This window comes from Sinocyclocheilus rhinocerous, unplaced genomic scaffold (genome assembly GCF_001515625.1).
Source record: "Sinocyclocheilus rhinocerous isolate Xijiao unplaced genomic scaffold, SAMN03320098_v1.1 scaffold883, whole genome shotgun sequence".
NCBI lineage: Eukaryota > Metazoa > Chordata > Actinopteri > Cypriniformes > Cyprinidae > Sinocyclocheilus > Sinocyclocheilus rhinocerous.
The window spans coordinates 453,019-470,200 of record NW_015627244.1 but is presented as its reverse complement, the minus strand read 5'-3'; the positions used below and the strand labels follow the sequence as shown (position 1 = coordinate 470,200).

Here is a 17,182-nt window from a genome sequence, read left to right as displayed (position 1 = left end):
TTTTATTTTACTGTTAAGACCACATTAGCTAAACTTGGAAGTTTTTGAACAATTACTTGGTAATTAATTTACTTGAATTCTTGGTGCATGTTAGGATTTACAACGTAATCCTGCCAGCTGTGCAAGTATATATATAAATGACTGTATTTTTCATATTTATTCATTTCAATTTCAGTTACATGAAATATTATTATTAAAACTTTCAGTGAATTGTCTGTGGAAGTCTCTAGTTCAAATACAATATGGTAAAGAACAACATTCATGTAGTTTAAACAGAGTTTTTATAACACCTTTAGCCTGTTTAAATTTCAGTTTTAAATTTTTATCAAACCTTAGATCTAAATTAGCATAGCATAATCATCAAGACTACTGTTATTAAATTAACACATAATTTCATGTAATTATATGTAACTGTAGAGTGATGTTTTTCAGACTTTTAATAGATATCTCATACTGTATATTAGATTTAATTAATTCCCTTTAACTCTGGTTCAATCCGTTTAATAACAACCATGTCATCTAATATAATTTGCATGACACTTTCAGAAAATAATAAAGCAGGCGGTGGCAGCTGACAGCACTTGCTGTTTCAGCATGTTGTCTCGTAACGCACAATGTACTGCAGTGGCTGTTAGCACTGTTAGATTTGTATTAGATTTAAAAGGTTTACAGGATTAGGCAGACTGCTCCTTATAATTGTTGTTTTTGGACTAGAAGGAGACTATATACATTATATGTAATTTTTTTCCTCACACTCTTTCTCTCTCTTTTATTTTTGTGGTATGTGTGTGTTTGTGTGTCTGTGTGAGAGAGGTTGTGACATGAATGTACACAAGCGCTGTGAGAACAGCGTCCCCAGCCTGTGCGGACAGGACCACACTGAGAAAAGAGGACGGATTCGCCTGACCGTGCGTGGAGAGAAAGAGGACATATATGTCACAGGTGAACATAACTGTAACTTTTACAAACTGATGAACACTATTAGACTTCACGGTAACACTTAAGAACAGGGACCAATTCTCACTATTAACTAGTTGCTTATTAGCATGCCTATTATTAGCATATTGGCTGCTTATTAGTACTTATAAAGCACATATTCTGCATGACCATATTGTACATCCCTAATCCTACTCAAAATCTAAACTTAAAGGGGTCATATGATGTTGCTAAAAAGAAGATGAAACACAGCGTCACACACGGCGGGCTAGAGTGAGCGGAGGCCGGTGGGCTAGAGAACGGCGCGGCCAGTGGATTCGACGAAGGAGCGTCCGGCGGGAACTTAGGTAGGCGTGGTTGGCTCTTAACTTTTATAAAGAATATCTCTTTGGTTTTGAGACTTTAGTGTTTGCAACTTTACAGATCTTCTTTATGCACCAAGAGCTTGTAACACTCCAAAGAGAAAGAAAAAATTGAAATCGCATCATATGACCCCTTTAACAACTACCGTAGGCTACTTACTTAGGAGTTTATTGAGGCAAAAGTCGTAGTTAATGGTTTGTTAATAGTGAGAAAGTGTGACTGTCTTCTCAAATAGCACATTCATGAATGCAGTTAACTTTAGTATCCCTTGATGTTTTTGTGGGAACGTACATGTTTTAGTTGTTGTTATATGCTACATTTTTTTATTTTTGTGCTATGCCACGTAAGATGTCTTGACCTTTTTACCTTTTATATTTAATTTGTTTTGTTTTGTTTTTTTGTTTTTATGTTACATTCCTCAAAATTACACAATAAACAATATCATTTACACTTTTTCCAGAGCATTATGGGAAGAATTAGTAAGAAAAGTTTCCTTTTTAACCCTTTCAGTAAGAAATTTTTCTGTTTTACACAAATTATACTTTTGACTGCTTTTGTCAAACGCAACCATTTTACCCTGTTTCCCAAGATATTGTAAAAATAAAAAAAAGATTAATAAATATTAATATATTCATATTAATAATATTCATAAATATAAGTCTATCAACTTCTATAAACTATAATTTGTTTATAAACTAGATAAGCCCTATCATAAGTATATAGCTTGTATTAATTATATATTTTAGCTTTCTTAATTATATTGGGTTATATTTATAAATTGCATATATTTTATGTGTTTATTTAATATTTATTACTAGAAAATTACAATGTAAAATAAATCTGTAGGATTACAACTGAATGTATTCCCCAAGTTTTAGTAAAAGTATTGCAAAAAAATTCAAACCCATTATAAAAAGAAAATAAAATAAAACATCTGCCCTTGTTTTATGTCCTATTCGTAGAAAGAGCTAAGTAATGTTTATTCAGATTCCCCTATTTATACCCCAGTGAAGAATTGCTCCTTAGCTCACAGAGAGAATTTGCTGTTTAAGGAAGCCCACTGGAGATGCATTATGAGCCGCATAGCACAGCTCAACATTCCTCCAGCAGAGGGAAATGTGTGCATATAGTACATAAGGAAAAAGCTTATTATACACACACACACAATCTGCTGTATTACAATGCATTAGCTACACTGTCAGCTTAACTAAGCCTGTGGCTCTTAGATCAGCGCCACCATAGAGAGACTAATGAGTAGTGAGAAGACTACTAATGCTCTACAGAGAATGTGAGCATTTAAAATGCACCGCTGTTCTTTTAAAGGCAACCAGCAGCATGTCATTCTGACAGGTCAATTTAACAATACAGCTGAAAGCACATTCACTGTACGAAGCATAGCAGCACAACCACAGAGATATTCACTTTGTTCTATTGCAGGGTATAATTCATGCAATATTCAATACTGGTATGTATGAACACACATAATTAGTTCTCAATCTGTAACATATGTTTTAGTGCATGAAGCCCATAACCTGATACCCATGGATCCTAACGGCCTGTCGGACCCTTATGTGAAGCTCAAACTCATTCCTGATCCAAAAAGCCAGAGCAAACAGAAAACCAAAACCATCCGTTCTACACTCAACCCTATCTGGAACGAGAGCTTCACCTTGTGAGTCTTATTTGTGTTTCTTTGTTTGTATGTGCGTATGATGCAGAAGTTGTTGCCAGGGTGTTGCTGTGGTTTTCTGAGTGGATGCTAGGTTATCTCGCTCTGTCCTCCTGTCTGTGTGTAGTTCAGTGCGCGGGAGGCAGTGGGACAGGCGTTTGTCTGTAGAGGTTTGGGACTGGGATCGGACCTCACGGAATGACTTCATGGGCGCTCTGTCATTCGGCGTTAGTGAGATATTCAGACGTTCAGTCAGTGGCTGGTTCAAACTACTCAACCAGGATGAGGGAGAGTATTATAACATCCCTGTACCTGACCCAGACCTGCAGGTACTCTCTCATATCATCTGCACTTTTTAATGTTATTATGCTTATTTGTACTAATTCCTGCTGACTTTTTTGTGATTTGTCACATTTATGATCTGACCAAATTTACTAGTTTTTAAACAAAGTTTATCATTTCATTTTTGGTAACATTCTTGTTTACACCTTTGTGTGTGTGTGTGTGTGTGTGTGTGTGTGTGTGTGCCCCTTCTGTACCGAAATCATACCGAACCGTGACGTTAAAACCGAGGTACGTACCGAACTGTCATATTTGTGTACCGTTACACCCCTAGTGTTTATGTGGTTTACGAGGACACAGATTTGCATAATGACATGGGTATGACAGGTATTTCAATGTGAAGGTGATTTATGAGGACAGTTTTGGTGTCCCCGTAATTGAAAAGGCTTATAAATCATACAGAATGAGTTTTTTGAAAATCTAAAAATGTCAAAAGTTTTCTGTGAGGGGCAGGTTTAGGTGTAGGGATGGTGTAGTGCTATAGAAAATACAGTTTGTACAGTATAAAACCATAAACCATAAAAACCAACGTGTGTGTGTGTGGGGGGGGGTTGGTATTCCCTACATTATGGGGATCATATATCCCCACAACTACAGTATATCAACTATAGTAATACCAGTACATTTTGACCTTGTGGGAAAATTTTACTGCTTATAAATCATACAGAATTATCTTTTTTGAACATCAAACAGAAATCAAACATCACACAAAACAGAACGTTTTGTGTGATGGGTAAGGTTAGGGTTAGGGGTAGGGTAAGGGGATAGAAAACAGTTTGTACAGTATAAAATATAAAAACCATTACACATATGTCCCCATAAAACATGGAAACCCACCGTGTGTGTGACATTTGTGTTCTGACCAGCTATACAGCTCATTTTTATACAAAGGTTTTAAACACTTTGTAATAACATTCTAAATGTTAACACTAAAACAATTAATACAATTTAATAACAATGAATAATACAGCATTCTTTGATATTAATATTAATTTAGACATTATACTAATACATTTTTAAGATTAAATTAACAAAGATTATCTTATTAACTAAGATGAATTAACAACAAACAATAATATGTTTGTAAGTTAATATCAACCTTGATTAAGAAGTACTGTAAAAATTGTTAATTGTTAGTTCATGAAAGTGAAGTGAAAATTCACCCTATCTATTTTTCTAAATGCATGTTATTGATCTTTTATCGAACAATTCATCCATGCATATGTTTCTCCTTTTTTTAAGAATATTTTTGCAGTTTTTTGTCTTTATGATGCTATTACAGTTAGTTGACAGGAAGCGAAGTGGGAGAGAGAGAGGGCTATGGGATCGGGAAAGGTCCACGAGCCGGGAACTCGGGAATGCCAACAAGGCTATCAGTGCCGACTTGTTTCTACTTTTTTAATTAATTAATTAATTAAACTTCTTCTTTTTTTGGGGAATTTTTTAATCAAACTATCATAACTGGATCTTCTGGTGAAACGACAGGCTTCTCTCTGGTGATATATGCCAGACTTCTCTATTCCTCACAAACTTCACCTCTTTCTTACAGTCGACTGCAAGCTCACAGTCAGATCTGCCCCCATCCAGTCAACAACCAATAGATACTGTAGATCCAAGTTTTTGATAATCTGTATCGCTCAGAGCTACATTACAAAATTAAAAGAAAAAATATCTGTAGCTACGTCCGTGAATTTTACCATATCTAAATTGTCTTCAGCAATTGTCTTAGCAATTTTTTGTTACCTACCATAAGCACTACTGTAGGGAGTGTAGCCTGCAACTTTTGAGTTGCCTTCCATAAGTTGTGGTAAAAACAGAAAAGTTTTTGGCTGCAATCTTCAAGTGACTGTCCATAAAGCATCATCATTGTGCCCTTGAGCAAAGCACTTTACTCCATTTTGCTCCAGGGAAGATTATCCCTGTAACAGATGTACTGTAAGTCACTTTAGATAAAAGTGTCAACATGCAATATTCAGCCAAGAGAGTGCTGTAGAAGTCTAGGGCCATCTCAGATCCACAAATAAACACATCCAGCTAAAATCAAATATTCTTTTTGACATCATGCAGTCACAAACAGCCACATCTACAAATTCTGTAAATGTCATCTTAGTCTGACCACATTCTGTGAGCACCATAATTGTGTCACTTTCATAGCACATCCACAGGAGGGCAGTGTAGTTCTTTATTGAAATTCTTGTGCTCTCTCTCTCTCTCTATCTCTCTCTCTCTCCTCCCATCTTTCTCCTCATTTCTGAAGGTACCAGATGCTGCTCTCACGCCCTCTGTTCCTCCTGCTTCTGTTACTGTGACGACGCCTGTTCCTCCTGTGACCCCTCCTGCTCTGAGTCCGACTTCCACTGCACTGCACACGGGCAAAGGCCAAGTCAGGCTGCACGATTTCAACTTCCTCATGGTTCTGGGCAAAGGGAGCTTTGGCAAGGTGCTTGAAATTACATACTTTTTTTCATACACATATACACATATAGTGGGATCCAGAAGGCCACAATGAAAATATGGGATTCAAAATCAAATTCAAATAGGATTCAGGATTTTGAAAAATGAGAAACAATGAAATTCTATGATATAAAATTAATAGTGTATGTTGTCACTAAAGCAAATAAACCTAATTTTTCAAGTCAACTTTTTAATGACATTTGGATCCTGCTGTATGTGTAATAAATCGTTGTATTTGTCCTCCTGGTTGTCAGTGGAATAGAATCTTTAAAGGAAACTCTCTAGACTCAGACAGAACTCCCACAGTCCGCCCACTCTGTTCACTGACCGTCTGATGCATATTGAACACCAAAATGGCAAGCGCTGACTATGATCAACAAGTTTCAGTCTGTTTGGCTGGCTTTACACAACTTCCAAGAGTAAAGATACCATTTTTTATAATTAGTCTGTCAGTAAACAAATTATGTTTACAAGTTAATGAGTTGATACAGTGATTGCTTTGAAGGACAAAATAATGAGTCTGGCAGCTTAGAGACATTAAATCTATGACAAATATATAGATTAGTCCCTTTCGAGTTTAAACTAGATTAGTTACAGTGCAGTGCATTGGAGTTAATTTATTAATCATCAAGGGTTGTCCATACGCTCAGCTTGCACATGTGAATTTTTTTTTGCACTAATTAGTTTAACACCTACAAACTACTGGAAACGTCAACAATAATAGCTGGTGACGTTGACAAGCTCTTGTGTCAGGGGGTTAAAAGGATAGTTCACCCAAAAATGAAAATTCTGTCATAATTTGCTCACCCTCATGTCGTTTCAAACCTGTGTGACTTTCTTTTGCAGAACATAAAAGAAGATATTTTGAAGAATGTTGGTAACCAAAATGTTATGGTTACCATTGACTTCCATTAAATGCTAAACGTTTCTCAAATTATCTTCTCTTATGTTCCACAGAAAAAAGTAAGTCATACAGGTTTGAAACGACATGAAGGTGAGTAAATGATTCCAGAATTTTCATTTTTCTGTGAATTATCCCTTTAAGACACACCCGCAACTGTAGTTTTAACGGGTACAAAGACATTTTTATCAGTCATAACTTCTGGAGAGAAATAGCACAAACATTAGACAAGGGTGAAACTTGTGTATGTGTTGAATTCAATTGAGTATACTTTGAAAAAAACGTTGCTGGATCCGAAATCTGATCCTCTATAGTAGGTTCTGGAGTTGGGGCACTTAAACTTTGGACTTGGACTTCAAACTCTGACTCGAAACTGGACTTTAACTGCAGTTATGAATGAACTTAGACTCGGGTGGACTTGTACTTGAACTGGACACGGACTCAGGACACTTTGGACTTTACAGAGTAAAGATTACATGTAGCATGAAAGATAAATAAAGTAACAACATAAAATTAAGATAAAGTGACCTTAATAAATGTCTCCCATTCAAACGCAATTGGTTAAGCACTAGGACTCAGACCAAACACTAGTAGGTACTCCATTTGTTTTAGGTACTTTTTGCCTACTGTTTTATGAACGCTATGAATTTGGACATGCTACTCAACTTAACCATTTTTTTTATTATTAATAATTTTTGTCCACAAGGTGGCAACACTGGGCCAGATTGTTTTTTCACAAAGAAACGGCAGAGACGCAACACAAACAATAAACTACTGGAGAACGTAACAACAATAGATGGCCTTGTTGACAAGCACTTGTATGAGGGGGGTTAAGAGATAAGTATACTTGTGTCAAAGTATACTTTGGCCTTCAGCCTAAGTAGGTGGGTTTGGGACAAAACAGGCTGCAAGGCAGACCAGATTTTTATGCCGAAAGTCAGGCTACATGAGACCGCACTCACCCATCAACAAACACGTCTACTTCCATGTTCCCTGTAGATGCACTCAGGAGTGTGAAGGGTACAATGTCCTTGGAACTGAATTAGGCCCTTGTCTCATTCATTCCTGGGCTGTTGCTGCTAATTCAGGCAGAAGGGGAAACGCTAAAGCTTTGGTCCCAGCTGCAAGAAGAGGGTGCTGATTTCTCTATCTAAAATTTGCAGCTGTGGCTCTGCCTCGCTTCCTCTAGTAGGAGGCAGAAGCTCTGACTCAAGGCCCAGTGAGATGCAGACATTATACCTGGAGCTATGTAGGCACACGGTCATTTGGGTGTTCGGCCAGTCTTCTTATGTGATAAATAAAGCAGAATTTGTGATACGTGTAAGAAACTCCTGGTGAATGCAAATCCAAGAGCAGCCATGGGATTGTTGGAATATTTCAGAACGAATGCCTTGTTTTGGTCAAACAAAACACTCAGTTCTTCTGTCTGTGCTGAGCAGAATCTAAATGCTGTTGTCGTGTGTCAGCGCAGAGCACACAAGTGAAGGACTCTGAGCTGTTTGATCCCTGAGGAGGAATGACATGGGAGTGTGTGTGTGTGTGTGTGTGTGTGTGCATTTTGCACTCTCTTGTTTGAGCGTGTGGAGGAATGTTTATTTCTTTTGTGGTAGTGTTCATGTACAGTATATAAACTCATTTTAAAGTAGATGTTGTGTGTGCACGAGCATATCTGGTGTGCATACGCATGTGCACACACTTGTGTGTGTGTGTGTGTGTGTCCTCACAAGATATTTGGTTATATAAGAGGCCAGGGTTATACTCAGTAGGCAGCACATCCTCCAGGGCGTAGAACCATGCTAAAGAAAGGATAGAAACGAGGGAAGAGATTAAAGAGAAGAGCAGAGGAGAAGAGACCTGGGACCCAGAGATAGAAAAATGACACAAAGCAGAAAAAAGACAGGAAGAGAACAGGATTACACGAGTAAATGAAATGAAAGAATTTCTGTTCATTTTTTTTTTTTTGATTTGAGGTAATGTTCCCTTATGAATGTTAAACTCGCTTTGAATGATGTTTTCTGCTCTTGCTTTGTGTTTGCCCAATCGAGTCGCTGCTGTAGGAATGTGAGCAGAAGATGATGAACTCTTAATTATTAATGTTCAAGAAGTGTTAGCGCTAGGTTTTCTTGTCTTCCCGCAGGTCCTGCTGGCAGAGGAGAGGGGCAGCGAGCGCTTGTTTGCAGTGAAGGTGTTGAAGAAGGACGTGCTGTTTCAGGATGAGGACACAGAGAGCGCTATGGTGGAGAGAAGAGTGCTGGGCCTCGTGGGGCGACCTCCCTTCCTGACCTCCCTCTACTGCGCCTTTCAAACCGAGGTCTGTGTGTTCATCCATGTGTGTGAGAGTGTGTAAACGGTTAATGATTAAAAGAGAGTGGGAGCCTGGGGATGAGGTTTATACATGCATATGCACATTTGCAAATTATTAAATATATATGGGCTGAAATGTCATTCGGCCCTTAGTGATGGAACAGATGCACTCTTCACCTTCAGGGCCATTTTTAAATCACTTTTCTGATCTCGCACAGCTGGAACACGAGTACTGACATTTTGTGGGTCCTGCATGTCCACATGTGGTTTCTCAGGGCAGAAACTGGATATTTTTAAATATGAACGCAGTCATTTTTTGTTGTTGTTGTGTTGGTTGATAGTATACTGACACCTAGTGGCATGGATGCAGCATCACACTAAAGTTTTCAGGTTCCGATGCCATTCTGCAGGTGATAGTGTCTGTTAACACAGGATTGCCAAAACAATCAAAGCATGTCGGGTTTACCATAACTAGTAAATTGTAAAAAGTGTTTATATCTTTACAAAACTCATAATTACAATTTATAAACTCTCTGACCACATGACTTCAGCAACGTGATGCTGAACCTATTAAAATGATGGCAGCTTCAGCAGTAAAATGTAGTAACTACTAAAATGTAATATAGAATATGAAATGTAATATTTCTGTTCTGTTTTGCCTATTATTAATGTATTAATAAAGCAAGATTAATCTGAAAATAAACAAAAGACGTACAATATAGTTTAATGTAGCCAGCACAAATTTAGATAGGTAGTGTTTAATCTCCTGCTAAATAAACGAAATAAAGTGTATTAATAAAGCATTTGTGTAACAACTGTTACTTGTTAAATTGTGGTTTTGTCTAATTATATTAACATTTTGGTGTTAATGGTGTAGAAACACATAATTCAGATTGAGAACGGCCTCAAGTAGAATGTCTGGATTTTCTAGTAATTACGGTAATTACAAAATGCCATGAATATACCTAAATATTCATCTGGTCATGTGATTTAAAAATGGCTGCCACTATGAGTTAACCCACTCTATGTAAAATAAACAGCTTTTATTAGGCTTCTAATATGCCTAGATTCAACACATGTGCGTGTTCATCGTGTATCTAAAGAAATGTTGTTGTTTTTTAATTGAAAAAAAAAAATGCACCTCTACTGAGGTTTGTATGCCAGATTAATAACTGTGTCAGTTATGGAGTAAAGCTGTTTAATCATAGTAAAAATGAAAGCAACACCGTAAGTATTCTTCTTTTACCTCATTAAAAGGTTGTTTACATTGGCTTAGATAGGGACTGATAGATTCAATTAATTTGCCCTGAACAAGGCTGTTAGCAGTCTTGAGAGGGAGACAAATCACAAGAACAGATTGCTTTTACAATATTGACTAACAGGGTTTATAAAATGTCAACATGATGAACAAAATAACAGAAGCATCTGACAATGTAATAATTATATTCTTGGAATGCTGTCATGAGTCCAAAACTGGCAACCTAAAACAACCTGTGTAATAAAAGTTGATTAGACTTTAGACTTTTCTATTTCATTCTGACAAGTTAAATAATTTTTGTAACTAATGAATTTGGAGGGCCTTTTTGCAATGTTAGTTGCCTCATTTTGCTTTGAAAAATGACTTTTCATAGTGCTAATTGTCTGACCTCTTTCAGCAGACACATATTGCAAAGTGGCAATCAGCCTAATGAAATACATTGGCAGCTGCAGTACTGAAAGAGAGAAAAAGAGGAGTGTTGTGCGTGTGTGTGTGTGTGTGTGTGTATGTATGTCTGGCTTTAATGGTTTGTGAAGGTTTGAATTACTCTTGTTAAATCACTTGATTTTTTTCCCCCCTGTCGATTGAATTTGTAACAAACACTCGATGTGACTGTGTTTTGGTAATGACTTCTTTGTGTATGTAAACTGTGTCTCATTGTATCAAGTGCATGAAATAGAGTTTCCTGTCAAAGCTATCAGTTGCCCAGTGGAAAAATGCAGTGTCCCACTGATCAGAAGTTCAAGTCCTACAGACACCAGATGCTGTAGTCAGATGCCTCTGGAGATAAAGTGGACTGTTATCTTGCCTTGGCTGTAGGTGACAAATACTGAAGCAACTGAGAAAACTTGCTGGTCTCAGCTTACAACACAGAGTTCACTTAATTCATTGTGCAGAGTGTTCAAGGACAGTTAGTTTCATAATACATATTTAATGTAAGTTTAATTTCTGTAAAAATACGATATTTCTGCCCTTGTGTGATCACAAGGTCTTGTTTCTATTCATTAATTTGTCTTTTAATTTGACTGACTGCTAATCTGCTGTGGCATTTGTTGTATTATTTACTTGTATAGCATGAGAACAAGCGAACTGATTGATGATTCATTTTTGATTCCTATTAGTATTGTGCAGTTGCATATCTGCTGATTGCTGATAATCAGTTTTGTGTTGTAGGATCGTCTGTATTACGTCATGGAGTACGTGAACGGTGGTGATCTTATGTTTCACATCCAAATCGTCGGCAAGTTTAAAGAACCGCATGCAGCGTAAGTTTAGCACTTCTCTTCTGTAATAATTCGCTCAAAAATGAGCATGTGCTGAAAATGTAAACATCCTCAGGCCATGCGAGATGTAGATGAGTTTATTCTTCATTGAAACAGATTTGGAGAAATTTACTATTACCTCACTTGCTCATCAGTGGATCCTTTGCAGTGAATGGGTGCCGTCAAAACGAGAGTCCAAACAACTGATAAAACCATTACAATAACCAACAACTATTGCTTGTTTTTTCACTTTTTATACTGTTTAAGTACCCCCTCTGTTCTGTTTCTGAATTCATCTGTTTGGCATCATTCTGTCATTCTGTCCTGCAGTGGATGAATGTGTGTTTAATGGAGTTAATGAGAGATTTTCATGTTGGCAGGTTCTATGCTGCTGAGATCGCGGTGGGTCTGTTCTTCCTGCACAACAAAGGCATCATATACAGGTACAAGACATGATGACAGTCTCCCTCCACAAACACACCATATGTTACAGTCACTTAATATTCTCTCTCTTTCTCTGGTCTGCAGAGATCTAAAGCTGGACAATGTCCTGCTGGACAGTGAAGGACACATAAAGATAGCAGACTTTGGGATGTGTAGGGAAGGCATGATGGAAGGGGACACCACTCGCACCTTCTGTGGCACACCTGATTACATCGCACCTGAGGTTTCCTTTACTCCATCCTTCTGCTCCCGTCTGATTCATCTTCTCTCCTTCATAACCTCGGCTCTGTGTTTACATGAACACTCGGTGGTTGTGCGCAGTCAGCACATGTCTGCGTGTATGTGCATCTACATGTCTCTGTGTGATTTCATTTAGGTTCACTGCGGTGTTTACTACACGGCGACATGACGGACATCCCGCTCGAGTGATGTATGTGCTAAATCGTCAATGTTTGTGTTTTGCTGTGTGATGGAAAGGCGATGTGAATGTGGGTCTACTGAAGCCCAGTATGCGTCAGTGCTGTATTAACCCAGCAGTTAAACTGGCTCACATTGATCACATTATGTAAAAAAAAAGAGAGAAAAGGCCATTGATCTTTGTGTCCCTGTCATTTTGAAAAGATGCAATATGTGTCCCTGCAGGCAAGGAAATTAATCTCTCTTTCTCACGCTGTGACACACACACTCACGGCTGACACAGAGACACTGGCATATTTATTGTGTAATTATCTTTAATATGATTTTCATGAGCTTATCTGCACATTGAGAGGGCTGTATTAGCATCCATCTAACTCTGTAATGGGAATATTTCTAATTTATATGATTTTGAGAATATAACATTATGAAATTACGAAGCATTTAGCAAGGATGGGCAAAATTCATGGGCCTTCTTTAAGTTTAGGAGTTGGAATGTGAGTTTAATTGGTCACATTCCACAGGATGTTGAATTGGATTTTGAATTGGAATGATGGGAAATGGAATTTACTGAATTGCAATTCAAAGAAATTCAACAGTCATGAACAGAGGAACTAAAAGACAAGAACAAACTTACCTAGAGCTCTACTTAAAGTTTCCATCTTATCATCCTGCTTCATGTTGTTTGGCTCCATTTTGAAGAGTATTCTGTGAAGTTTCTTTAATAAATATGTTATATTAAAATGTGTAATTCATTGAATATATTTAAATGCCTACTGTACACTACTATTCAGAAGTTTGGGGTCGGTAAGTTTTTTTAAAATGTTTTTGAAAGAAGTCTCTTTTGCTCACCAAGGCTGCATTTATTTGATAAAAAATACAGTAAAAGCAGTAATATTTTGAAATATTATTACAGTTTGAAATAACGGTTTTCTATTTTAATATGTACTTTATTCCTGTGATGCAAAGCTGAATCTTCAGCATCATTACTCCAGTCTGCAGTGTCACATGATCTTTCAGAAATCATTTCTAATATACTGATTTGCTGCTCTAGACACATTTTTTACTATTATCAGTTTTGAAGTTGTGCTTGTTTTTTTTTAAGTTGTGAAGTTTTTTTTTTTTATGCATTTATTTGAAAATGAAATCATTTGTAGTATTATAAATGCCTTTATTCTCATTTTTGATCATTTTAATGCATCCTTGCTGAATAAAGGTATTCATTTATTTTACAAAAATCTAACTGACCCCAAACTTTTGAATGGTAGTGTAGGTATTTTGTTATATTCAAATTAAAACAGCAAATTTGAATGATATACATATTTGATAAATTCAGTATGTAAACAAAAACTTTTATTTTGGATGCGATTAATCATTTGACAGCACTAATATAAATGCAAATATAATAATAATATAAATTCAATTGTATCAAATTCTAAAATCATCTAATGTTTTCAGAAATATCATATATTTTTTCTACATGATAGCATGTTTATTGGTAATTCATATTAATTCTGTGTTTTTCTGTCAATATGGGGTGCTGTGTGTACATTAATGAGGAAAAAAAATTAACTTAAATGATTTTAGCAAATGGCTGCAATATAACAAAGAGTGAAAAATTTAAGGGGGTCTGAATACTTTCCGTACCCACTGTATATTGAATTTCTTTTTACTTCCTTAAATTCAAATTATAATTCTGCATCCTGTTTGCTACCTCAATACAAATTAAAGAATTAAGTTGGAATTCAAAAGGCATTCTAAATGAACACTTTGGGAAATCTATACCCAAAATAAAAAAGAAACGGTTATAACAGATTTGTGTTGTTTTCAGATTGTGGCGTATCAGCCGTATGGTAAAGCAGTGGACTGGTGGTCGTATGGAGTCCTGCTCTATGAGATGCTAGCTGGGCAGGTAATTTTTCATCCTCTGCTTCCCTGAGCCTTTAATTTTGTCCTTTTCTCAATAGATCTTCATCCCCGGCGCCCTCTCCCTCTGTCTCTCTCTTTTCATCAGCCTCCTTTTGATGGTATAGATGAGGAGGAGCTGTTTCAGTCCATCATGGAACAGAGCGTTTCATATCCGAAGAGTCTCTCTCGGGAGGCTGTGGCCATCTGCAAAGGGGTAATCTGCTTCCTGTTCTTTCATCTCTGCTGCCTTCATACTTTGCTCACAGTGCATGCACAGGGCAATCTATCCCATCTTTAATACTAACACAGCTGCTAAAGAAATTGACTTAAATTAGCATACAATTTTTTTTCTGACATTCTTTCTCCATCTGTTTCTCTCCCAGCTCCTCACCAAGAACCCTGCTAAGCGTTTGGGTGGAGGAGAGGATGCAGAGAGAGAGCTGCGGGAGCATCCATTTTTCCGCTGGATAGACTGGGACCGGCTGGAGAGACTGGAGACACAGCCTCCCTTCAAACCCAGAAGTGTCAGTATCACTTATCACAACACCTGTCTCTGTGTGCGGGTCAGGCTTTACCCCAGAAATGCCCCACAATGATAGAATAACGTCTGGATTATTAAACATGCTCAATAATGTCTTTACAAAAATGTAAAAATATAAAAAGCTTGGTGTGATGTTTTGGTTTTGGGGTAGGGGAAACAAAAAAAAATCATTATCTAAATAAAAACAGTAGAAGAAAATGGAAACTCCGCACCATGAAAGATAAAAAAGTTTATTAAGTAAGTAAATGGATGGGTGGATTGGTAGATTGATTGATTGACTGATTGATTGATAAACATTATATTAAACCTCCCTTTAGGGACAACTACTGGGGATACATTATTCATTCATTCATTCAGTCATTCAGTAATTAAAAAGATAGTTGTTTTTAAACTCCAAATTGGTTTTCTTAAATGGGTAGAATTTGCTTGGGTTAAAAAAATAATAAATTATAATTAGCAGCGCAAAAGGTCATGGGTTCGATTCCCAGGGAACACACATACTAGTAAAAAATGTATAGCCTGAATGCACTGTAAGTCGCTTTGGATAAAGGTGTCTGTCAAATTAAATTAAATTAAATTAAATTAAAGATAGATAGATAGATAAGATAGATATTTATATATAATAAAATAAAGTATATAAATTATAAATAAATGCTAGATAGATAATTATATAAAATATATAAACTATATACTTATATTGCTATATATATATATTTTTTTTTTTTACAGCAAACACATTAGCTTTTCATTTGCTTAACTGTAGTACAGTAATTATAATTAACTTTACATAGAACCAACAGAAGTTGTGGTATGTCCTCATTCTCTTATGGAGATAAATGTTGTACATTTTGTGTGTGTGTGTGTGTGTGTGTGTGTTTGTTTTTTTATTTTAAACTGGTAACCATGTAACTGGAAGTTTATTAATGCGCTCTGCCTGCTTCTCCTTATTATTTTCAGCGTGCATCCGTGCATGTATTACTGGTGTTGTCTTGTAAAGACGGAAGAACCAAAATAAACCTGACCCTCATTGCCTGTAGCTCTTTACCCATATTACTCGTGCTAATCTATGTGGATATTATGCTGTGTGAATGTATGTGAGCACAGCAAATAGAGGTGCTCTACACCTCTCTGACGTCAACAGCACCCACTTAATTCGGTTGGTATTTCATAGAAATAAACGTAACCCAGCTGATTCTATTTGTCATTCCCACAGGGAGGCAGAAAAGGAGAGAACTTTGATAATTTTTTCACATCCGCCCCCTCCGCCCTCACGCCTTCTGACCCGGATGTTCTCGCCGCTATAAGTCAAGAGGAATTCCAAGACTTCACCTACATAAACCCGGAATTTCCTCCCTCACCCCTAACAGCTGTCTGAGAAAACCTCAGTCAATCCACACCAACCATGTTTTGACTTTTTCTGCTCCTGTACATGATTTAAACTATGGTGACCAAAAGAAAAGAATGTGTAATTTGGCTTCAGCTTGCTTACAATAGGAGTCTGTCTCAATTAGACCAGCAGTCACCTTCTGCAACAACACCACACTGATTTTAATCATCTTAACGGTAAAGCAAACTAAGCATTAATAATATTTAGCCGGTCCACTCTGAGAGTATCAGCCTGAATTATTTAAGGGTGATGCATTCATGCCATTATCTCATTGGACAATAGGATCTTATTGGATATCCCTTTGGATGCTAGTAGTTGCCATGACCTAATTATAACTGAGTGCACTATAGAAACCAGCATGAACATGATTCCCCCCATGTTTTAAAGTTCACTTCAAGCTGATTATTTAATCTCAGATCAAACTAATGCGTTTCTGCTTGTCTTTGTGTAAGATCCTGTTTGCCCTGGTTTGGTTTAGGTAACTAAATAAGTGCAGACAGGTAATACAGGCAGACAGCAAATACTAGTAATCATCTAACAACTGGTATAGAAACTCCGTATAATGATTTAGGAGTCACACACATGACAGCTAAATGCAAAAAAAAAAAAAAAAAAAAGAAAGATTAATGCTTCAGCATATAAACTACTTGTTTGTGACATGAATGTTAAGAGCTGAAATTCTATATCTCTATAGATGCATCAGAATTCAATCCAAATATTACTCTACATACAGACTATAAAGTTTGCATCATCTTAGCATTTTACAAAAATAAGTCCTTGGGATCGATGTTATTAAAACAAATGACTTTATGAAAAACAAAAATTGAGATATTTATTTATTCCATATATTTATATGCATATCTATATAAAGTATGTGTATTATAAAATATATATGTTAATGTTTATTCAGAATTACAGAAATTTTCTATGAACACGTTAAACCATATCATAAGTATAAAATAAAAAATGTCCATGTAATCACAATGTTTTGCAACCTCT

The 17,182-nt window shown here is 36.6% G+C and overlaps 1 protein-coding gene across 1 annotated transcript; it reads left to right on the top strand.

The window, feature by feature from the left end:
- The first annotated feature begins 819 nt into the window (after window positions 1-819).
- Window positions 820-16,958, top strand: prkcg (protein kinase C, gamma). Its single transcript, XM_016533993.1, has 12 exons — window positions 820-942; window positions 2,815-2,971; window positions 3,096-3,297; window positions 5,568-5,750; window positions 8,803-8,976; window positions 11,401-11,492; window positions 11,870-11,932; window positions 12,018-12,156; window positions 14,179-14,259; window positions 14,362-14,469; window positions 14,639-14,779; window positions 16,010-16,958. The coding sequence occupies exons 1-12, from the start codon at window positions 822-824 to the stop codon at window positions 16,169-16,171; spliced, it is 1,623 nt and encodes a 540-aa protein (XP_016389479.1). The 5' UTR covers window positions 820-821; the 3' UTR covers window positions 16,172-16,958.
- The last annotated feature ends 224 nt before the right edge of the window (window positions 16,959-17,182 follow it).